General features: G+C 44.1%; 1 protein-coding gene across 1 annotated transcript; it reads right to left on the bottom strand.

Annotated features, from left to right (window-relative positions):
- Positions 1–2451: 2451 nt before the first annotated feature.
- On the bottom strand, positions 2452–24194 carry LOC123755757 (retinol dehydrogenase 13). The gene is made up of 9 exons (XM_045738517.2): positions 24039–24194; positions 18761–18912; positions 18413–18505; positions 18074–18198; positions 12940–13054; positions 6158–6352; positions 5947–6062; positions 5702–5791; positions 2452–2726 (listed from the first exon to the last, which is right to left on the bottom strand). The coding sequence occupies exons 2-9, from the start codon at positions 18897–18899 to the stop codon at positions 2622–2624; spliced, it is 978 nt and encodes a 325-aa protein (XP_045594473.2). The 5' UTR covers positions 18900–18912; positions 24039–24194; the 3' UTR covers positions 2452–2621.
- Between the last annotated feature and the right edge of the window lie 222 nt (positions 24195–24416).

Raw genomic sequence — 24416 nt, 5'->3', positions numbered from 1 at the left:
GGGAAGCAGGGGCCAAAGAAACCTCCATAGCAGGAACAGGGGGCGCAAGCACTGAAACGGGAGGGGAAGGAGCAACAGTGCCAGGAAGGAGGAGCCGAAGAAGAAAGTGAAGCCTTCTTACCCGCCGGGGAAGAGGAAGGAGAGGAGCCAGGCTTACGCTTCTGACTTAAAGAGACCGGTGTCCCAGCAACTACGTACCGGGCAACGGATTCCAGTGTCTCAACAGGAGAAGCCGAACGAGAGCGCACACACGACGGCCGTTAGGAGAGCGATGGACATCCGCCCGCACCGACAGGCGGTGGGGAGAGCCGATAGATGGAGGAAGAGGATGGGAAGGAGGATCGGAGGGGGACGAGGAAGAAGACACAGAAGACACGACAGACCGGGTAGAAGGAAGGGGAACCCCAGACAGAGGACCAGGATCCTTCGGGAGAGAACCCAAAGGGACAGGAGGGGGCAGTGGGCGCATCAGGGTCCAAGGCCCGGAAACGGTTGCGAGTCTGAGGAAGGCGGGAAGGACGAGGAGAGGAAGAGTGCAACACGCGAGCCTAAGAGATATTAGCATAAGGCGGGAGCCGGCGAACCTGGCGCCTCGCCTCAGGAAAAGATAAACGCTCCCGGTGCTTCAGGTTGAGGACGGCTGCCTCAAGCTTGTAATGGACACACGCATGGGAGAAGGTAGGATGGGCCTCACCGCAGTTGAGGCAACGAGCCTGGGGAGAAGCGCACTCCGACTTAGAGTGACCTTCGCCACCACACAAAGGACAGAGAGAGACAGTCCCAGAGCAGCGGAGGGCACCATGCCCAAACCTCCAGCACTTGTTGCAGAGCCGAGGAGAAGGAATGTACTCCTGGACAGAGCACCTGGCACCAGCAAGAATGACAGAGGGTGGAAGGGTCCTACCATCAAAGGTAATCTTCACAACCCGGAGGGGTTGACGGCGACTACCACGAGGGGGACGAGTAAACGTGTCCACCTGGAGAATAGAATGGCCCTGGGCAGCGAGGATATGTCGAATATCGTCGTGGCAGTCGCGCAGGTCCCGGACACCGGTCGCAGCATGGGGCGGGAGCAAAATAGTGCTAACACTGACATTCAACTGAGCGTTCTTCAAGACCATAACGGGGGTCTCGCCAAGGCAGGATAAGGCAGCCAAGCGGGAAGCAGCATCCTGAGAAGGAGCAGCAACGACACGTGTACCGAGAAGAGTGGGGTTGAAAGTAATGGAGGCATCCACGGAATCAATGAGATGTCGATGGAGGGAGAAATCGTCAGGAGGCGCAGAATCAAGAGGGAGGAGATCAAAATATTTGGCCCACGAAGCGGGTCCAAACAAGGCTTGATAGGTAACAGAACTGGAAGGAATCGAGCGAGGGCGGCCGTGACGAGGACGGCGGTGAGAACCCCCAAGAGAGGGGTTAAAAGGCGCAGTAGTTACAACTAGAGAAGGAGCCGCGCCAGGGGACGAGGTAGTCACCACTGGGGGCTTGGGGCTCGACCCAACCACAGAGGAGGGAGGGGAGCCAGGGGAAGGAGTCATGGAGGTCAAAGGAGGAGCAAGGTCGGGGCCCAATGCAGCGGAGGCTACAGAGCCCGGTCTTCCAATACGGACCGACTCGGGGGCTTGGTCGCCCACCCCACGAGCCTGAGAAGGTAAACCAGAAGAAGCCGAAACAGGGGTTATCATCTTGACTAAAAGAAGAATTCATTCACGAATGTGCCCCCACACCCACCATGGAGCCACAATTAGAGGCAGGACACCCAACAAGAAGCTATCGCCGATCTTGTCGGGGCCTCCTAGGGGTGCGTCGTGAGTATACGCCCCACAAACGCCACCTTAAGAAACCGACAGTCCGTCGAGATCGGGTTCAGTGACGAAGTGGGGATTGACAATAAAAGGTTCCCCTCGCTCTCGACGTCGGGTACTGCAGTTCTACGGGTGCAAGAGTATGCCTCCTCAAGCACCCGGGCGTCAAAATAGAAGAAGTCCAAGGGAAGAACCAGAACGAGCAAAAGGTCGGCAGGAAACGGCAAGCAGATAGGAGAAGAGGGGGGAGAAAAACGAAACAGAAGGAAAAGGAAAAGATGCCCAGCAAAATTGGAGAGGACGGCAGCAGGAGCACAAGGCTAGAAAAGGACAGGACTGTCCCAAGGAGCATCACACTCCGGCAGCCGCCCACTAAGCCCCCACACGGCGACAACGAGCTGAGCGGGGAGGGGGAAGCAGATAGAAGAGGGGGAGAAAAACGAAACATAAGGAAAATGAAAAGCGATCCGGCACAATTAGAGAAGACAGCAGCAGGAGTGCAAGGCCAGAAAAGGACTGCCCCCCGGAGCATCACACTCCGGCAGCCGTCCACCAAGCCCCCTCACGACGCCAACGGGCCGGATGGGGAGGGAGCATTTAACAGTAATCACTAATTCTGACTTTTACACATTTACAAACAACATTTGGACGATAAATTTTATTAGTATTCAATTGCATAATACCCTCGAATAAATAAGTTACTAACTATAGCTAAAATAAATGAAATACAATAATATCTACTACAGGTCAATCCAATCTACGGTTCGTGCCAGGTTGCGGCTGGAGGAGTCTGGTCCAGGTGGTGAAGGGCAACTAGTAATGTTTCTCTTCTGGTTTAAGTTTCACCAGCCGCTCGCTGACGTCCCACAACTTCTTAACCAGCTCCGAGTCCTTGGCCAAGTCGTTGGTTTTGCTTTCCTGATTAAATAAGAAACACTATAGCATTTGGGTAAGAATTAGGAATAGAAAATAGACGGGGGTAGTGTGGGTGCCCAAGTAATTATGATAATATTGGCACCATTGTCCCGAGTGTACATTCCAGACAGGTACACAGGTTAGAGCAGCATTTTTAATCATCCCTTTGTGCAATATTTGAGGATAATTTTAATGTAATTGTTAACTTGTGCACAAGTGAACACGTGTACTCATCAGGAGGAGTGCCCTAGTCTATGTACATTTCACATGGTAAATAGTCCAACACGGCAATCTTCCAGCAAGACCTACTTAAATCCCTCCTGGTTGAAGGACTAGACCAATCCACCACACCCACTGAATTAATCTTTACTAGATACTTGCACCATGCGACACTAGTGCAAGGCAACCGTGCTAATGTTTCTGAAATCTCTCCATATTTCAAAAACTAGGCTTCAAGATGTAGCCCAAATAATTAGCCCCAACATTAAAATATTCAGACCCCTAGCTCAGGGAAGGTTAACCAGGGGCCAATCTTTAACAGTTTGCCCTTGTTCCCCAGCAGTAAGATACTGGTTGTAATCAGACTGGCATTCATGATCCAGGGAAAACAAGTGCAAGGTTCAACATGGCTAAGGAAAAGTCAACCCTGATAATGCCACTATAGTACACTTGTACCAACCTGTGATGGAAAGGGGAAACAAAGTCTGGTTATTTATTGCTTTTTTATTCAAAGCAACCAAGCCTGTAGGATTATATAGCACACTGTCGCTAGATATTCAAAGGGCACCAAATCTCCTAAAATTGCAATACGTGAACAAAAACGCACATGAAATACTTTAAACCAGATTCGCCTGCGATTCTATCAAGGGAGGAAAAACCGACCATTAGGAAATTGAGAAAGCCATAGTACAGTACCTAAATTCACGTCATTCAATAAGGAGATACACGACTGTGGGAAAACTTAATTTGGGTAATAAGGTGCATTCTATCTGAAGAATGTGATGAACATCTTTTATGACTAGACAAGACGGTCAAAGCCTTTCACCACCGACCATTACTGCACTTCATCCTTCACAGGATGTTAACCCTGAACATCCTGTGAAGGACAGACTATCAAGCACAGTCTGCCAATGACAAATTTACGTTGAAGTCGGGAAAGCAATTTATCAAGAGCGTACTAGACTTTATCCTTACGCAATCAAATGATAGGTTTCAGGGGCACACAAAAGGTAGGTTAAGTTAGTAAATAGAAGTGTTACAAAACACCATCGGCGCACTTGCACCCATATGAAAAGGGTGATGGAGCAGAAGTGAAGAAAATTGTTCAGAGAGTTTTTATAACTGGAAGAGATAGATACCATTTAGAATTGTGGGGGGGGGGGGTGCCAAAGTCGTGCAAACCTTTGCAAGTACTTCCCTTCATGGCAGTGGCTAAGAATGGAACAGTAATAGGGGAGGGGAACAGATTCTCGCTTGGAAGGTTCCCCTTTAAAAAAAAGTGGTGAAAGGGAAGAGGGCTCACAACAAGGGGCAAGTCAAAATAAGGCAAAATAAGGCCAAAAAAAAAAGCGTACGCCGCAAGGTACCAACAGCAGTAACTACGATTCTAGACAGGACTGCTGTTTGAGTTTTCAGGCTAAGGGTAGGAGGGAGGAATGGAGGATTAATATGAATTATTGGGAGAAAGCGCCAAGCCATTACTACTAAATAGTAATTTGAGGTAATAAAGATTTGGGATGGGACAGGAGAGGAATGGAAGAAGACTAATGAAGGACATCAGAACAGACAACCCTATACAGTACATTGTAGCATCAAGACAGTCTTAGGAGAGGCAGAGTAAGCAGAAAAAGCAACAGTTTTAAACTGCATGAAAATGCAGGTAGACTTTTATCAGTTATTCGGGAAGCATGGAACGAGACCAAGTCTAGTAAGGGTTTTAGAGCATTCAGAGGCAATAGATATGGGGGCGACGAAGAAACTAGTGTCGAACGAACCAAAATATAACCAATCTTTAAGGAGAAGGAGACCACCATAGAGCGACAAAGAGACCATGAACTACTCGCTTCAGAGCAAGTCATAGCTCTTGACTGGAGAAGCCATGATTAGTTCTTAGATTGAGGTGGAATCAGCCTCTAACTGAAGCCGTGAGGAATTGGTCGCCTTCGACCAAATAGAAAGATCAAAGGGCCAAGAAACTCTTCGGGGAAGTAAAAAAGATTTAAAGGCAACTTGAGAAGTGCTCGGAACACTAACTCGAGTTCCAAGTTCATATGGTGTTGAGGGGGGGGAAGGATTATATTGTGGCAACAAGTCTCAAAATAAACTACAGAACGTTTCTAAGGAAGAATGATTCCCTCCCAAGTCAAAGAACGTGGTTGGCACACTATATTGCATCTAGAGTATCTCAAGCTTCCACCCCCCCCCCCCCCTTAGGCCCAGCCAATAAGACTGGCAACAAGCGTGTTCTTTGCAACAAAGGTAGTTGTGCTGCAACATTTTAAAAAGAATAGCAATAAAAAAGGCACCAAATTTTATTACTACCTTTTAGAATGTTAGCTAATAATTAATGAAGATCAGCCATCAGATACTGTAAACAAGACGTCCCGACTAGTCATGTGCTAGGAATATTTGTCTACAACATCGTACGAAAATATTTCGATAATATAGGCTTTTATTCTAACTTTCGAACCATTTGCAGAATAAACCAATTTGTTTTGCACATTAGCAGCGTCAATATACTAATAATTTGGCAGTTACACCTTGTTAAAGAGAATACTTTCAGTATCTATTCAAACTTCGCTCTAAAAATAGCCCAGCCCTGTGCCTGAACCTATCTAGAGCAAGTCTATTCATACTCAAATCTGACATTTTAGAAGATTTAAAGATATTACCAGAATACTTTTAAACAAATTCCAGAATAGCTATAAACAAGTGCATAGCAATTCTGGTAATATAAACTACACAATTCGTCAACTTGCCTTACAGTCAACGAAGTACTTCCCACTGACACCGTCTACCTCCTCTGACACTGCCAGGTGAATCAGCGTCTCGGCAGCAAGTTTCGCATCCTTTAAGATAAAAAAATATTCATTTTGAGTAGTAATAGAACAAGACTGCCTTCACAGACACCCATGTAGGGACCATGTGAGCCACATTTAAGATTGTGCAAGACTTTATAGTTCCAAGTAATTTGTGAAACGGTTAATAGCAGTAAAATAAATACTTTTCCCATAAGCCAGATGGGCCAAGCGGCGAAGTAGCGCAAGAACCAGGGTCCTCCCTCCTTGTGCATGATCTCCGTGGACACAATCCCCGGGTGAACGCTGTTCGCGGTCACACCTGTGTAGTACATGTACACGTAAGCAAGAACCAACACAAACCGGTTCTTCCTCCCCCCCCCCCCTTAACACTAAATATTCCTTGCCTTGACTAACCTGAGCCATACAGCTTGCGAGAAAGTTCCACAGTGAAGAGGACATTGGCGAGCTTGCTGTCGTTGTAAGAGGCTTCAAATCCAGGGTAAGCTCTCACCTGGTAGTTAAGGTCGTCCGGATTAAGCAACTTGCACGCGAGGTGTTGGTTTGACGTTACATTGACGATCCGGCTTGGAGCACTAGCCTTCAGTAGGCCTAGGGATTAATAAAATAATTAAGATTGTGTGAAGACATTCCATTAGACAAGCGATACTACTTCAATCATTACTGCCTATAATCAGTTATACTAGCGTTACCAGGAGGATTAAACCTTTGGTTTAAACCTTTATTTAAGGGGGCACCAAAACACCCAAAAATGCAATAAATAGAAACTTGTTAAATTTCAAACATTTTTGGCTAATTTTATAGGAAATTGGGTTCAAATGGGCCAACTCAAGCATCGTAGCATATATAGGAGAAAAAATTAATTAAATTAAAATTTTCCAAACTGGTCAAAAATTATCAAATGTCAACTGAAATCATGTCTGACTTGGTTATCACAATAGCATAAATTTTAATATAGGTTCATGATGGGAAAAAGATTATCTGCCAATGTGCACGAATCTTACACCTTACAGAACGCAAGGTTATGTGTAAGGGTACAAATTTGAGGGAATGGGTTAATGTCAAAATAACAGGTGGCAGAATCTTTGCTCTTATTGTCAATTAACAATTGTTTTCCAATTTATCCAAGTATACATGAAATTTGCACCTTGAAGAGTTATCTAAACTTATTCAAGATAGAGAGATATATATATCTATATCTATATATATATATCTATATATCTATATATATATCTATATATTTTGGGGGAAATTTTACTAGTAAACCTAAAAATTTTGGGTAATCTTTTTAGAAATTATTAAATGCTAGAGATACTAGTGTCAGAAATAACTTCAATAATTATCTAAAACCACAAGTTACAAATGAAAAGGTGTAGAATGTTGGAAATAAAAATTCTCCATTTCCAAAAAATGACCAAGTGTCACCATAGTAACCAACATTGTGCAGCTAACTTTAATATATTAATCAACTGGCAAGCAATAGCCATCACTAAACAGTCTCACTGTTAAGATGGCAATTTGTTCCCATTAAGTGATTACCCATATGAGAGATGTGCAACATTTGAATTTACCTGAAAACGGCCAAACCTTTATATAACTATAGCTTTCTAGAAACTTTTCCAATGCAGATCTGAACTGCATTTATTTCACTAGTCCTAAGGATAAAATTGAAATTTAAAGATATTTAATAGTCAATTTTATGTATTTTTTTTCAATTTCTGAAAAGCAGCTACGTGAAATTATGAGGTTTCAATGTTTACTACAGCCATTCCCAGATAGCAACTTTAAAATTTAGCTAAAGTAAATACAAAAGGAGTCAATTAAGCACACTAATTTTCACGAAAAATTACTGTCATACCAGATTTTCCACAAACATTTAACCCCCCCCCCCCCACCTTTTAGTCACCTTTTGTGGTTTAAGCCATACATAAACACATTTATAACGATTGTTAACACTTTGCTAAGACACCAGGAACCAAGTTAATACTAGAGCTCGGCAACTATTAGTCAACAGCAGCAAGAAACGGGTAACTGGTATTTCAAGGATGTATAGTAACTAGGGAGACCGAAGGCCTGCACACTGTTAATGTGCTGCTGCTGCTGCTCCACTATGAAGTTGTGATGGTGCCCTGGCAGGCATAGTGTGTGGACGGTTTGCCCACCCTCCCTGGTCAATGGGGTTTGCCGCTTTACTCGTCAGGGGGTGCGTACGTCTCTGCCCTCCCTGCTGTTGCTGCTTGGCTACGTGTTGATGTGGCGAGCTAGCAATGAGAGGCCATCTTCCCCCCCCCCCCTCCTCCCCTCTGTTGCGTGTGAACTCCATGGGCCTGAAGTTCACTGGCAGTACTGTATACCCGGAAGTCGAGATAGTTATGCGTGGTGTGCTCCATGCCCCAGTGATGGCCATCTACGGTGTCGAGATGTAACTGCTCATCAGATTATTCTCAAGTTCATGGGGAAGGAGGAATAATGCAACTTCCTCCGACGTTACAAGGGGCGTTCGTTGCCGTTGCCAGATGGTGCCGGCTGTCCATTATGGACCGTAATGGTGCCTTAATGTATGTCTGTGTGCATGGGGCACCCCGAGAGTTTCCCGAAGACCTGCTCCGACATTACTTAAAGGTTTGGAACCATCATCAGTGTACTGGTGAACACGCTCTCCTCAGGGGGGTATGCAGACGAATATTCGTACCCTGGGGATGCTCATGCAGTCAGATATACCATCTTCTGTCCGGCTTATGGGGTACTACGTCCAGGTGTGCCATGCCCGGCAACCCCATAGATGTTTCCGGTGTGGCCTGTTGGAGCATCAGGCTGCTGGGTGCACTGGGGCTCTAGTTGCTTCTGTCAACATGTTCTGGGATGATTTCTCACCGCTCCCTCTGGAGGAAGACTCCGGGGATGAAGAGGCGAGCGTCCCGTTAGCTGATGCGTCCCCCCCCCCCCCCCCATCCCCCTTGTCGCCCAACATTCTTCTGGTTGTTGCGAACCCTCCTCTGGGGGTTGCAGTGCAGTCAGATCTTCCTGCTCCTGTCCCCACTGCTCCCGTGGGCTTTCCTGGTGATCACTGCGAGGCGTTGCAGCCTTCCTCCTCTTCAGCTGGCGCGCCTGGCCCTACAGCCTCGCCTCGGGTCCGGGCTGTGCTGGGTAGGCTGCAGAGCCTCCTGTGTGGGGCCCGGTTCTCCCTGTGGTAGATGCTGCTGCCGTTCTGCGTCGATTCGTCCGGCTAGCATTTCCGGGTCCACCTCCAGCTCTGACGATATCCGGCCGGAGCCCAAACGTTCCCGACGTTTGTCTTCTGCCTGGGCCGATGATGGCAACTTCAGCAACTGGGTCTTTGGGTGTCGACGGTGTGGATCCGGATGCGTCACTACATGGTGGTGGTGGTGGCGGAGGTCCTTGTGTGAGACTGGTACACTGCTGGTGCCAGTGTCTGACATGCCTTTTGTTCTTTCTCCACCAAGGGGCTCTCCACACTTGGAGGTGGTGGCTTCTGCTGCCAGAGATAGTGTGGATACTGGTACTGGCCATGGCTTGGTGGTGACTAAGGAAGGATGCGTGCCGTCTGGGTTCCCTGCCGTTGTGTGGTTGTGTGCCCGTTGCTGCAGATGCCCCTGTGGTGGTGCCTTTTGTCAAGCGTGTTCATGCATTGACGCACATTGGGGGCCCCTAGGGGACATGTTGCCAGTGTCTGCTACCACAGGGTCACTGGAACACGATGGCAGAGTTAGTGCTGTGTGACGAGCCAGAGAACTTTCTTGGTGAGCAGGTTCCCTGCGTGTGGGGCACGTGGCAAAAACTCACCTCTTCAGTGATACCATCTGGGTCCCCTTGTTTGTGGGCGTTTCCGGATGTTGAGACTTCCCTAGTGGATGTGCTACACCCTCAGCGGTGGTTGCTCTGATAAGCGTTTAATGTGCAGTTCCCATTGGGTCCGGTTTCCGAGCAAATATGTGCGCTAATATCCCGTTTGTGCTTTGTGTAGTGTGGGGCCCCACCCCTCAGGCTGTTTGCCATATTGTGTGCTAATTGTGAGTTTCTTATCTTTTTGTGCTCTTGCCTCTTCCGTTGTTTGTTTCAAGGCCAGTAGTTTGTGCGTTTTGTTCATGTGCTTGGGGGTATTGTGTGTTTGTATATGCCCTGTCTTTTGTATTTGTGTTTGTTTTGCGTGTTGTGTTTTGTTCGATGTTTTGCCGTACATTGTCTTTCATGTTGTGCTTTATTGTCCGTCCTTCAGGCCGGTGCTAATGTTTGATTTGTTTACAAAATAAAAAGTATGGCAAGAGTAATTAGATTGTGTGCCCGTTTACATTGCGTTTTGATTTTTTTTTATGTTGTGTTTCTCTTTAGTTTTCTCCCGTTATACTTTAACTTTGCGTTAGGTCCTTCTGGCCAGTGGTTTTCCGTTTCCTTCGTCGATATGTTTTATTGTATTTATTTGCATGCCTGCATTTAAAAATCTATAAATAAAAATTTAAATGCTAGTTTGTTCAAAATAGCTAATCTCCGAAAGTTTTTCACCGATTGCTTTGAAATTTACACATCGTTCCATTTGCATCCGAGCGGTTTTTATATACATACTATAAACATGTCACGTCTGTGACGGGGGGGGGGGGGGAGCCATTTTGAAAAACTTTCATGCGAGGGAAATCTTCGAAACCTCTTTACCCGATTGCTTTGAAATTTTGACATTTCATTCTAATAGATGAGCGTTTTTATTTGCCTACTATATACATGCCTTATTTTGGAAAATCGGCACCATCTGTAGGACGGAAGTGAAACATGCTGTAAACTTAAAGTTCTCTTCCAATTGCTTTGAAATTGTCAACGTTTCATTCGAATATGTGCAAGTTTTTATATACCTACTGTCTACATGCTACACCTGTGACAGGTAAAAAACATGCTTTTTTGGTAAAACAGCGCCATCTGTTGCACGTAAGAGCAACACTATTTAAAATGCGTTACGATTTCATTTCAAAGATTCCGATTCCATTGATATTGATTTTTCCATAGACTGATTTTCATTGATTTAATTGTTTTGTGTGACATTCCTTTGTAATTGCCCTGCATTGTTTACCATAGTGTTCAATTTGTGAGTATAGTTTGTTTTTGTTTTTCATTTTGTTCTTATTTCAGTGCAATTGGGTGAATTCGAGCCGTGTTGATTGATCTGCGTTTGAATTTAAATATTTTAGTATATTGGTTATGTTTTGAAAACTTGTAAAACACATTTCACAGATGCAAGTGTGCAATCAACAGTTATGAATCTAGCCAGATACAACGGTTACTGCTTTCTTCATGTTATGTCAAAGTGACATTTGCAAAAAGTCTGCTGTATTCAGAAGAGCCCACGTTTTACACGTGGAATGCCAGTAGAAAATCATTTGAACGACGCAAACGAGGAGAGAGTCGACGGACAATCTAGCATATTCAAATAAACTACTATAGGCAGACATCCACCGTGCATCTTTATCAAGACTAATGCTTCTTTCTTCGCATGCTGTTGGTAAATGTGCCTGGATCAATATCTTCCAGCAATTGAGATTTGTCAACAGCGTTACACATGACACTTTCCGTAGTGCATGTCAATCTCTGAATTAATTGGAGAACGACCGACACTGGGATGTATGCATTAATGACACGTCCTACACGTCACATCCAAATCAAAATCGTGCATTGTTTGAAATCTTATTGACCACCGGCTCTCCATCTTCAACAGAGTTATGAAAGAAATATAAACTGCACATGGCTCAAGATATTTTACGTCGAATACACAAGGAAAATTCAAATAAGAACAGATTTCACAGCAGAAATCTACAACGCATCTTTGATAATGATTGAAGATCTGTGCTTAGCAATCTCGAACAAAGTTCTCAATTGAAAATGCCATCACTGAATCGATCTGCTGCCGCTTCATTCTATGTAGAATAGCGTCGTGAACAAAGTTACAATACGTGTGATCTGTTGTATGTGTAATCAAATATTCCTAATCTAATGCTTAAGTGAAAACGCATTTACAATCAAAATTCAAACTGTCAATAACGGGCTTTAGAAATTTAGTTGCGACAGGAAGAACTGGTAAAACATTTCCTATTTGATTGTCAGGATTTCAATCCCAAAATGGCATAGCCTTAGCTCATGCATTGTCCGGAATAGCCCGCTACATTGCTACTAAGTGGAAGAACCGCTACCTCTGCTTTGAAATTGCCATCGAAAATGCAATTCATTGAAACTCCCACGTGCAACACTTCCAAAGCATCCCGCACACGAATTTAACATTATTCAGTCTAACATTCAAAGCTAGGCAAACACATACAAGTCCGTCGACACTTAAGGAAGCAGATGAAGCGGTTAATTATCCAACAACTTTAATTCACTATCTGCCAGGGATACGATCACACGTACGGCAATTTAAAATCTGCGTGCCAATTGTGTTGCGAAATATCAACCAGCCAAAACTTCGAAATGCCACGCGGCTTGCTGTAAAAAAATTAATCAGCGTCGTAGTAGAAGCAACAATCTTGACAGGACCTTTCAAACGTGAAGATGTCCTTATTCCTCGCATTCCTATGATTAACAAATATGCCATTTCAATTTAAGATATTGTAATTTCCAATTTGATTGGCGTTTGCAATCACCAACAAAGCTCTGGGCCAATCTTCAGAATTGTGCAGTTTATATCTCTACAGATTGCTTCTTACATGGACAATTATATTTAGTGTGTTCTAGAGTTGGCAAACCAGACAATCTATATCTCTACAGACAATGGAACAAAAAAAATATTGTATACTCACAAGCATTGTAAAATTAAACATTAGAAACTTGCACTTTCCCTTTTCTTTCTTTCCCACTTATCCAGACTGAGCCACAGCAACGCGTGGCGGGTACTGCTAGTAAAACAGTTGTGGCAGTAGTGCAACAAGAGGAACAAAGATTAGTGTGCCACACTAGAGCCCACTACTAACAGGACTAGCAACACTGCAGAGTCAAGTCTCCCTTCGAGTTCTCGAATTTGGCCTCTGCTAGTGGACATTAGCCCTATTACACTGATTATTTACCTAGACAAGGTCTTGCTGGAAATTTTGAATGGCAGCCATGCCATTATTAAAGACAAGCTACACAAAGATCGTCATAAGTTACATCAGAGACCTTTAACAAAGGTGACGGAGGTCACTTACCCAAGACCATGTTGGTGAGAAGGAAGTGACCAAAGTAGTTGGTGGCCATAGTCAGCTCCAGACCATCTGCTGTGGTGCGTTTCTCAGCCATGCCCAGCGTTCCTGCGTTGTTCATCTGTCACAGTAATATGGGTCAGGGCGGCAGTCATTATGGGCAATGGACAGCATCCAATACTTTATAAAGCCTATAGGCAGTATGTTAATTTTATTACTCTTGGCAAAATTAAAGGTAGTGACATTAGACGAGTAACTCGAATGCAATGCATTTGAAATAAAGTTCTTTAAAAACACAAACTATCCCCTAAAATTTAAGTAAAGAAAAAAGTTAACCCTAGTATGGCTTATCCGTATACACCATCTCCAACTTTTTACCTTTGCATATTATTAGGCTGTATGGGCATCCCCCCCCCCCCCATACATCAATTTTTCCAGTTGCTCTAAAAAACTGCTTAAAAATTTAATTCACGACTCACAGTTCAGGTATAATTTCAGTTTGAATATGGCTTGATAAATATAAAACATTTGGATAGTCTTGGTAACTACTATGACCTTCCAGTTAGTAACCAATGCATTTCCTAGTGTCAAACTAGTAAACTCCGAAGACTGAACTAGTAGGGGGGGGGAGGAAGACCTATTGCCTCTCCCAATCCTGCCTTTGGAGTTAAAAGGCAAAGTAGCCATAGAGCCTACACGTTTAATGCCACGTTGTGATTAATATCAAAGCTTAAGCTCTGATATTAAACATTGATATCGAGATATTAAGAGTGGTACAGTGTTTAAGAAAATATTTTCAGTCTACAGATTTACTAGATGCACACTGCTACACGTACCAAAGCATGTAAGATTTTGCTCTAATACTTTCATCCTTGTATGCTAGTTTTGAGACTTGCATTTTTTTCTAAGGTCTGCGCTAAATTCAGGCGTCAATATTTGCACCAGAGAATTTTGTTAATTTCCGAAATATGTAACGCCAAAGACTTTGGTGAGGGAACTGAAGGTTGTGTTTACCTAGTGAAGGTGTTCCGATTCCTCACTATAGAGATCTACCAACCCTAGTCTTAAAAACACCCAGTATAAAGTCATCCCATCCTCAAATACAGGCCAAAGTACATTCTTAAACGGCGTTTGGAGTGTTAATGGAATGAAGAACGGTTTACAAGACTTGTGTTCGAACAAGTACTTCGCCGTCTACTTTTCAGAACAATGCTCTAAGTGCTTCACCCACACTACACAATCGCCAACAACCTAAATATGTAACCTAATCCAAATGCCTAAATATGCACTATAGTAATGACTATTTACATTTCATGATTCATATTTTGAGTGAACACCTTGTCAATTTTAACAATTCTGTAGTTAACTAATGCAGAGAACGGGTTTATATAATATGGTGAAAAAATTAATGGTTATCCAAGAATAACCTAGAAGGGCAAGGCAGGAGCACGAGGGGAACACTGGACAGGTACCAAGGGGAAAATGTAAAGTAACCATTCTTTAAGTTATTGGCGACCAGGGCCCCTTCAGCAGGACAATGTACGGCACACGTGGGCGTTTTATGGACCAAAGAAGTGCAGAAGGTTGCAAAGATAGCGACACTTATAGACTGAATACCTAGTTAAGGGATTATCAAAAGGCATCAGAGCCGAGGTGCAACTGCATTAAAACCATGGGCGAACCCCATCACATGGAAACTAGTTTCCAACTATAACTAGCTGTAAAGTTGGATTATGTCCAACTAAGATTTCCAACTCTCACGTTTAGGTGTACGGTTAGTCCGACGAGTCTACATTCTTCCCTCAAGTGAAGGCGCTGGCCTTCTGCCAGCGCCGGAGTTTCTTCCAGGCTGCCTGCTAACAGCCAGAGCAGGCATTCCAACAGGGAATGCACTGTGCACCAAGAGATAGCTAGGAGTAGAGCAGAGGGTAACGTCGAATATGGCGTCATAAAAGGAGGGCGGCTCGAGGGAGAGGCAGAGTGGAGAGGTCAGAAAGTAGCATGCATGTTGAATAGGTTCTAGTCAGCCTCGGCAAACTGCCACCTAGGAAGGTAGTGCACGAAAAGAAAAAAGGCAACAAGGATGGGGAAAATGGTCATTTATGGAAGTCAGTCAAGAACCTACCACGTGAAACCCAAGTAAAGAGAAGAGTAGAAAGATCAAGACACGAGGGCGCGAGTACGAGAATCCACACAAGTGGAATCTAATTCAGAAGACAGGGAAGAGGGCAAATGGTTTGATAAGGTGAACCCAGGCGCTTGTCAGAACATCACGGTAGAGGTTATGCCGACAGGTTAAGTCACTGAACAGTTGCACAGGCTCTGGTAAGGAGTTCATCAGGTGCTGAAGAACAGGAAAGACATTTGGGGCGAGATGGAAAAGTATACTATTTACGCAAATATATGGGCCGCAGAACATTGAATAGGCAACCGAAACAGGGGGGGGGGGAAGGGGGAGAAAAAATATTGGTATAAATCTAGAGCAGGAAAGAGTTAAGGGCCCCAGCAGGAAAAGAGAATACAGAAAGTAACCACTAAGAGTACCAAGCATCATCTGGACACTAAATGGTGAAAACTAATTAGAAGTTGGAATTAATGGAAGTTTGCATAAAATCTAAGATTCCATTGAATAGACTATCAATGAGAGAACAGCAACAGAACATTGAAGAGGCGAATACAAAAAATATAGTATACCAATGAAGATCATGATCAGTGAAGTTGGGGTTTGGGACGAGTAAATTTAGTAAGGACGATGGAGTCAAAGGAGCGGGAGGACAGACCAGAGGCGGACAGGGTCCAGAGCGGGAGGAGGGAATGGAGAGGGGCGCTCAAGGAAATCAGGGTGGAGGAGGGGGAGGAGGAGGAGGGGGAGTGTACCTCAGCAAAGAGCAACCTACAAATGTACCTCCTTTGCCAGGACAGGAGGGGGGGGGGCCTTAACATCGAAAGGCGAGGGGATGCAGCGAGAGGGGGTCCCGAGGAAGAACGCGATGCCTTCTTACCTGCCAGGAATGAGGAAGGAGAGGACCCAGGCTTGCGTTTATGACCGAGACATGTGTGCCAGCAGTAGCGTACCGTGTATCAGTAAAGTCTGAACAAAAGAAAAACCAGAGCAATCCACATTAAGATTGCTGGGTGGATCGTGGATAATAGCCTGGACAGACAGGTGGTGCAGAGGGCCAAGAGACGAAGATGATCTGAAAGGGGGCGTGTGGGGGGAGGGGGGAAATGAGAGATTAGGAAGACTACTGGGAGGGAAACGCCAGATGTAGGACCAGGAGGGAACTCCCTCCCATCTTGGTTCAGAACAAAGGAGCAGGTGAGGAGTCTGCATGTCCAGGAACTGGAAATTAGCGAGACTGACAAAGGAGGGAAGGGCGAGGTACAGCACAATATGTGCTAGCAAAAGAAAGTACACTGCAGACGTAGCATCTCCTTCAGGAAAAACTTTCTACTTTAAATTAAGGATGGCTTCAACTTTTGTAGTGTACATGTGTGGGAGAAGGTAGGGTGGGCGTCACCGAAATTTATTGCAATAAGCCTGGGAAGAAGAGCACTCCCTCCGAGTGATTAGAGTCCCACACATGGTGCAAGACACTGCACTTTAGAATTTGAGGGCACCATGCCCATATTTCCAGCACCTAACAGGTGGTGGGGTGTCTAGTACCAGGATTAAGCAGGCAGCCGTTTCCCAACAAAGGGCAGCAACGACAATTACCGAAACAGGTGGGGTGAAAAGTAACATCCATCCACCAAATCAAGATGTTTATGGTGGAAGAAGTCAGGACGTTCAGGATACAGAGGGTCGTGATCAAAGTATTTAGTCCATTTATTAGGACCAAACAAGGCATGGAACGTATTAGCACTGGAAAGATTCTGGGGGGGGGGGGGGGGGCACAGCAACTCCCAGTAAGAAGGGAGGGGGGGGGGGGTTTAGAAAGGCACAGTTGTTAAAGGAGCCACTACAGCTCACCACTTATGGCTTGGGGCTCAACCTAAGAGGTGTGGGGGGGGGGGGGGGTTGAGTAGATGGTGGGGGTTGGGATGGTCAATGCAGTAGCTTTCTGGGCCTAATGTAGTGGGTGCTACAGACAGGTCTTCCATCATAGTTTGACCGAGGCTTGGCTGCCCGACCATTGAGCCTAGGAAAGATTTTTGTTCAGTTTCCATACAACAATCCTACAAGTTGGAGCCTAGAGACAAGCTAATACCATCTTATGGCAGCCAGGAAAGCCGAGGACATGCCAGTACGGAAAGGGGCGAGTCGTCCCCAACGGTGCTCTACTTTTATTAACAAGTCCTACTGCCCACATTGGTGCAAAGACCTCGGTATCCCTTTTACCCCAGCCTAGAGATCCAAGCATCCACTTAGGAAAGCCCTTCACAGGCAGCCCCTCCAACGGGTGGTCCAGCAAGTCAAGGACCCCACATTCGTGCCCTTTTGCATGTACAACACCCAAGAGGGGTAGGGTGACTGAAACATCTCAGGGAGGTGATGTACCCGAGCCCCTTCACCACAAGGCGATACTGACCGCCTTTCCCCGCCTCCTTCCCCCCCCCCCTTTCCCCACGGTGCTTATTCTGACTTATCCATAGAGTCAGAGGACCAAAGTGATCGTCAGGGAGTTGGGTCCTTTACCCTCCATCTGTCTTCCCCTTTCAACAAAACTATTGGACATTGCAGAAGTGTAATCTTAACTTAGAAATCCGTAGTGAACATGTTCCCGAAGTTGTTAATTTAGTGTTATGGGACGTGTACACAACTTTTACTTTATGCTCTCCTTTAACTTTCAGTGACCATATTCACGATTTAAATTTATCTAGAGCAGCGGCAAGAGTCACGAACCAATTAAGTACTTACGAACGTGTACATCTTCAGCTTTTGATGGCTTTGGTTACATTTTTTAAACTTTACAAGGATGAAGACATTTATGAACTATAGAACAGCCTCCTGGTGCTTCCGAGCTCATTAACCGTATAATAATTTTAAATCCCCCCCCCCCCCCGACAAAAAAGATGTCCAGGTTCACAAGTGCTTGCGTGACTTCGTGAATCTGGCGCCAGGACTTTAGAAAAAGGGGAGGGGGGGGAGAAAGATGGGACGTATAGGGAAGGACAAAGAAAGCGAAAGTTTGCTTACCAAGACATGTAGACTCTTCTCCGTGGCCAGGACGCCTTCAGCAAACTCCCTGACCGAGGTCAGGTCGGAAGTGTCCAACTGACGCACTTCCATCTTCCTGTTGCGTGTAGTTCTCATGACTTCGTCTGGAAGTAGTAATGAAGTTGGACAAGTTCACAGAGGAAAACTATGCAATTAAACTTATCTAGACCAGAAATAAACAATAAGAATAACACCTAGTAAACACATCAGAACTAGAGTTTAGTCAACGCCAGTCTGGAGCAAACGTTCAAGCCCGACGCAAACCATAGTCAGTACAGTCTCAACACCAACATGGGTCTGAACAGTAGAAACACTTACCTGCAACCTTCTGGCCCTTCTCTGTGTTCCTGCAGGCGAGGATGATGCGTGCGCCTCTTCTGGCCAAGTCATACACCGCCTCTTTCCCGATGCCTGGGACCGTATATATATATTACAACCAATTACGATAATTTAAGTTACGTCCACATCAGCCCCTCCCCCCCCCCCTACGTTTTACAGGCGATTCGATCTTCCATAATCATGATCGAAAACGGTGACATTGCTCTTCCACTTATGGAAATTTTAAATTACAGCTCTAGCCTACTCACCGAAATATTAAGATTTAATACAAACTCCTGCCCACTACCTTCAATACAAATAGCCCCCCCCCCCCTAGGCATCACTTACCAGCAGAGGCGCCTGTGACAATGACAGTTTTCCCCAAGAGGTGTCTTGTGGAGGAGCACCTGCCGGCTTGGGACCTGTAGGCCAACCTTGTGCCCAGAACCACAGCCGCCGCCACCGCTGCTCCAGTTTCCAAAATCATTTTGCTAAGAGGCCTGTAGGGGGTTTAACAACAGCAGTGACACCTCATAACCAATTCACTTTGGTAATTGTGAAAATCACTACGTTTGAGATGCAATGTTGACTCGCCGAAACAGTGCAAATAGAATATTTTTGTATTAAAGTGTTCCATTAGTTTTATTCTTAAGAGGTTACTAGGATAAAAGATTCACGCACGGCTCCTTTTATCTCTTGCACTTTCCAGTATTTACATAAAGTTAAATACTTTAACTACAGTATATATTAATGAAAACGAGCCAACATCAAATACACACCAACAAAAACCAACAATTACCCAAAATTAACCCCTGCAGAGCTTCCTTTACAAAACTTCTTTGCCAGTTTAAAGATTTTAGTTATAATTAACACGTTCAGAACACAATTACACCTTTAGTCTATTTCAAATTTCATACTGGACAACGCAGCAGCGTACTAATGCAACACCAGTGCAGCTTCAGTACTGAAACAATACAGTAGAGCCCACCCTCTGCACTTTGTAGGTAGTATTACACCTGGCCATGCAAGTCATTTTATCTTAAAATCCTAAAGAGTATATCCTAAATCAAAATATCGAAGTACCCAAACAAATTATACAACAAGTTTTTATACCAAATACCAGAGATCCCAAACCAGCAGTCACTCAATCATGAGATTGAAAGTCCATTACATTACAATCTGTACCCAAGGCTACAAAAAGCCTACAACCTTCAGTAAAAACTTACTATAGTTAGCAGCAACAACCCGTTTACTTTATTCTATCCTCTAAAAGAAAAAAATCCGAAACATGTTGCTCCAAAGCTGCACAAGAGGAAAACCAATGACATCCCAAGAAACCAACATACAGAGGAGGAGACAACAGCAATACTGCATAACCAAAGCATCCCTACGTTCGTAACATTTAGGGCTATGCCGTTCAAGTCTACCATAATGCACAAGTCTTTATACAATACACAAAGTATTAGTAGGTAGCGTCGTTCATTTATCAAAACATCACACTGGTGACTAGTACGTGTTGCACATCTTCACCCCACCCTGTGCTCTAGTGCTGCTGCCACCCCAGCAGGTGCCCCGCAGGGGAGCAACACCTGTACTAGTTTACATAACCAACCTTACAAATTTGCCACAACACATACAAGAATATGGGGTGGAAGCCAGCCACCCTGGTATTAGGAACCAACAACATTACCAATATGAAAGTTTCGGTAGTAACGCACTAACTAGAAAACTATGCCATTATAGCTCTTCCAAAAATGTTCAACTACAGCTGTATAGCAAGCAATAGTATACTTTAAGCTAAATTTTTGGTACAGACACCAAGCATCATCTTGTCAATAAACCTTTAGTGCGACGTTACTCTAGTTTTGTATTACAGTACATCTTGCAGGTCAAAATGTCATCAAAACCGACTTTAAGACCATTCTAAACTTATACCTTTTGGCAAGTCCCTATTCTTCATGCCTCGTCTTTCAATGTAATGGTCAACACAACTGAACTAGCGATGCCCACTCAAGTGATTTTGTAACGTCCATCACAAAATCCAATCTCGCAAGACTTATCCGCACACCCGTCGTGTTTCAGGAAGGCCAACTTCCTGCACTGCCAACACAGGTGTCCAGAGAAAAGTTGCCACACTTAACCAAGAACCAGGAGCTCTAACATTCCGAACCGGCACGATAGTAGTTATTCTTTACCCTTAAAAAATGGGAAGAGGGCACCGTTAATGAAGATGCCATAGCACCGAAAGATCCGGTTTCCTCCAGAAACTGAAAATTAAGATTCAGTATCCTAACCCAGCATCGCAACCCAATATACCAAAACCCCATATCAACCGTCTACTGACCCGTTCAGATTTGTTAGCTACGATAACGCTTATCAGGTTTGACACCGTCCCTCAACATTACAGCTGTCATAGCAACCTGCCCAGCACACTTTAGAACTATTCAAGGTGTTAAGAGTTCTATGTTTATCGAAACCTTTAAGATTTTTTGCCAATCAATTTTCGCCTGGTTCATGCAAGTTTTCCTAGTGTAGTAAGGAATTATTTACTAGTAGCAGAAACTGGCCACGCGTTTCTGTGACCCAAGCGTTGCCGAGCTCACAGCAACCGTCCTTACTCCCCCCCCCCCCCCCAATTCACCCCTCACCTGTCTCCGTCCTCCATTCCACCATCTCCCTTTCCCTTCCCACCATGACCACGCACCTGTCCATTTCCCCTATCCTAAACCCCCGTTCCCACATACTTTCCCATCCCCACCATTCCCTCGTCCGATGCCTTCCCAAATGGACTGAAGTTCATCACAATTGGGGACATCAAGTGATCAGTGTTCCCATCGCTGAAATAAGAAACTTAAAAAATTTAATGAAAGCATGAAAAAAGCAACTCTCTAAATGAACGGTACGGTAAACAGCTATTCCAACAATGTCAAAATAATTCAAAATATAAATTTAAATATGAAAATAAGATTTGACATTTAGTATAGCGTGCATGTTGCCATTATGTGCAACAGATGGCGCCGTTTTTCAAGAACCCGTTCTTACCCGTCACAGAGGTGGCATCTATATAGTAGGTATAGAAGATGCCTATTCGAATGAAACATTGTCAAAATTTCGAAGCAATCTGAAGAATTCAGATATTAGCGGTCATGCACATTCATTTTTATTTATATAGATTAACGGGTGTACAAATCTCTAAGAATCTCTTGCCACAATTTAAGACATGCCTGCAATGCCTTATACCCAGGCCTTTGGATTTTCATTACACTATCTTACACTTAAAACCTTGAGTAACTCATTTCACTAGACAACGTGCACTCCATTACGAAGGCTTGCTTGCTCCCTCAAACACCAATACAGCCTTATTTACCCTGAAATCTGTGCACAATTCCATTCATATCAGCAAGTCTCAAACAACCACAAATTAGTAATCAGGTCAGAACACTAGCTTAGTGGTTAGCCTCGTTAAACAAATACACCAATACTTTTATACCGAGCAACAGATAAGCAACCGATTTTTTTTTAACCATTTATAACCAGAAGAATACCCTACCACAAATCAGTCAAATCTGAAAGAAGAGGATTATACCGCACGACTATCACATCTCACCACTCTAGGAGACTTTGCTCGCTAACCATTTCCATAAAACATTAGAGTGTCCACCATAAAGACACGGCAAGACTAATTCGACTTTCATCACTCCCACCATCTATTAACCTTGCAATGTTAAACCAACACTGCAGAGTTTTTCTCTGCTTTAACAAAACTATCTTAACCGTCCTAGGCCTAATACAAGATAGGAGGCTATATAGCGTAAATGCCCACTATACTAGGCCTAAGAATACTTAAATTTATTCAAAATAATTCCGTACTAGTCGGTATACTAGTATCTGATATCTAAGAACCTATGTATGATATTACGATCAAATTTTGTTTTTATTTAAACAGGATGGGTTGCCCTATTCATACTTCAAAGTCATTGACTTTAAAGCACTGCATCTCCCACACACACAAACCTGGAATCGCTACCAGGCTAGATCCACCCGAGGCACACTTAAGAAAACCTTCCCCCTACACTCCATCAATCTAATGCAGTTTCTGTAGACTAAATCCTCCATTCTGCTTGCATTAGTGTTCTTCACAATATCAGCCCACAATGTCGGCCAACAAATTTCATCCAGTCAAGACTATTACACCCTGGCCCTAAAGTATAGGGCGCATGTGCCTCTTGCCAGTCATAACACCATTAGTTCAGAGTTGAACACTTACACCTTGATACCAAACTCCATGTCACTACGCTCCGTTTCTCTACACCAGAGGTACGATGTGCCCTGGTGTAGTTTCACCTTTCTGGTAGGATAGGCAGAACTATTCAGAAGCCTTCAGTAAAACTGCACCGGCTCCAATACGGTGCTCCGTGAAGCCGTCACTACTTTCGTCACCTTTAAGTAACATTCCCTGGGTGCCCACGCCGCCTCCCAAACCAGTGTACTAGTAGACCAAGTCGTGGAATACAACAGAGGGAACCTCCTTGGCAGCCAGCTCACTCCTGCTCTAGAATTCCGCTTCAAGCGGAATTTGTCAAATGGAGAGCGAACATCTGCCACTAAAAATAGCCAAGTAACCAGAATGTCAATGGTTAAAACCATTCCCTTGGCTGACCGACGTTGAAGATTTATCTTGTGGGTCACCACGGATTTATCCTGGAGGAGGACCCTGTCAAGTCTATCCCTTTAGTAGCCTTTTACACCAAAGTTGGTTTTTAAAGTCCCTTCCTCCCATACCGACTAGGTATAAAGACATTATGGCCTTCGGGAAGTCTAGCTCAAAAGTGAAATTACTTCAGAACGTTTAGTCCCGAGCATTTGACAACCTCGGTACAGACTTCCACATTTTCGTAAGAACTAATGGCACTTTTTTCGAAGGAAAAAAAGTAATTTGTCCACCTTTGAGTGTTCCAAACTGCCTATGGAGAGGCGTTTACAAGACTGACCATGAACAAATAATCAAAGACATTGATAACCGACTCTTGCAATTACCAGGCCTACCCAGGGGCCCCTTCACTCAAACCGCTTACATTTAAACTAATGGTTTAAGAACCAAGACCAAATCCCAAATCAATGTCCCTTGGTAACATACGACAAGGTAATCTTATCTCCCCTTATACCAGCAAGTTCTAAACTAGACAGTTCCCCCTCTTCAATGTAGGCCAAGATTTAAGATAGCCTTTTTCGACAAAGACGGCATTTTTAACTATTACCAATGTCTTAAGTCATGCGTCGTGAAGACTAAATTTGTCGATTGGAGTAATCAAAACCGATACTTTTCCTACCCATACGTGGCAGGCAGTAAGCTTATTTTAAATAAACAGCATTAAAAGCTTATTGATGCGTTAAAAATCTACATCCTTAAAAGATAATAGGTCAGGCAATACAGGCCTATTCCAACCCAACAAAATGAACAGTTCATTAGCATTAAACTGAACATTGGATAATTATGGTATATGAACATTAGAATATACTTCCCAAATACTTTAAATAAAACATTAAGAAAAAACTAAAAGCAAAATAAGATTAAATAAACACACCACACAAGTCACCACAAGACCCAGCATTAACACACACTTACAAGTCACTGGACCTGACGAGAACACACAACTACAAATCACCACAAGAGCTCGGAGAGATCTGAGCAGTCAGTCACAAGGCAGCCTTCACATAGCCTCGCTAAGCTCACACGCTAGCTTCTCCTGCAGTCTGACGTCTTCGTAACAACTGCGAGGCACTAGAACGAGTCTAAGAAGATAACTGCTTGACTCTGCTTGTTATCACCGCCGTAACTACTCCAATGGAATACAAAACATTGTTTTTATTACCCACTCTTGTACACGTAAAGCAGGCTGTGTTAATGTTAATAATATATAATAAGGGATTACAAATTAAACAATAATAAATATATTATGATAAGAAACAAACCATGTTAACAAGCACTACAGGTCCAGGCCCA

The sequence above is a fragment of the Procambarus clarkii genome, chromosome 55, assembly GCF_040958095.1.
Source record: "Procambarus clarkii isolate CNS0578487 chromosome 55, FALCON_Pclarkii_2.0, whole genome shotgun sequence".
Taxonomy (NCBI): domain Eukaryota; kingdom Metazoa; phylum Arthropoda; class Malacostraca; order Decapoda; family Cambaridae; genus Procambarus; species Procambarus clarkii.
Note: the sequence above shows the minus strand (reverse complement) of the source record. Positions and strands in the feature narration are given on the sequence as shown.

What these genes read in the sequence shown, in the direction of transcription:
- LOC123755757 (XM_045738517.2), bottom strand. Translation starts at nt 18,899, where the DNA reads ATGATTTTGGAAACTGGAGCAGCGGTGGCGGCGGCTGTGGTTCTGGGC. An exon ending in AGAAGAGTCTACATGTCTTG is followed by an intron (nt 13,055 to 18,073) that starts GTAAGCAAACTT and finishes TTACTGTGACAG; the next exon opens with ATGAACAACGCAGGAACGCT. An exon ending in CCATCTGGCTTATGGGAAAA is followed by an intron (nt 5,792 to 5,946) that starts GTATTTATTTTA and finishes TTTATCTTAAAG; the next exon opens with GATGCGAAACTTGCTGCCGA.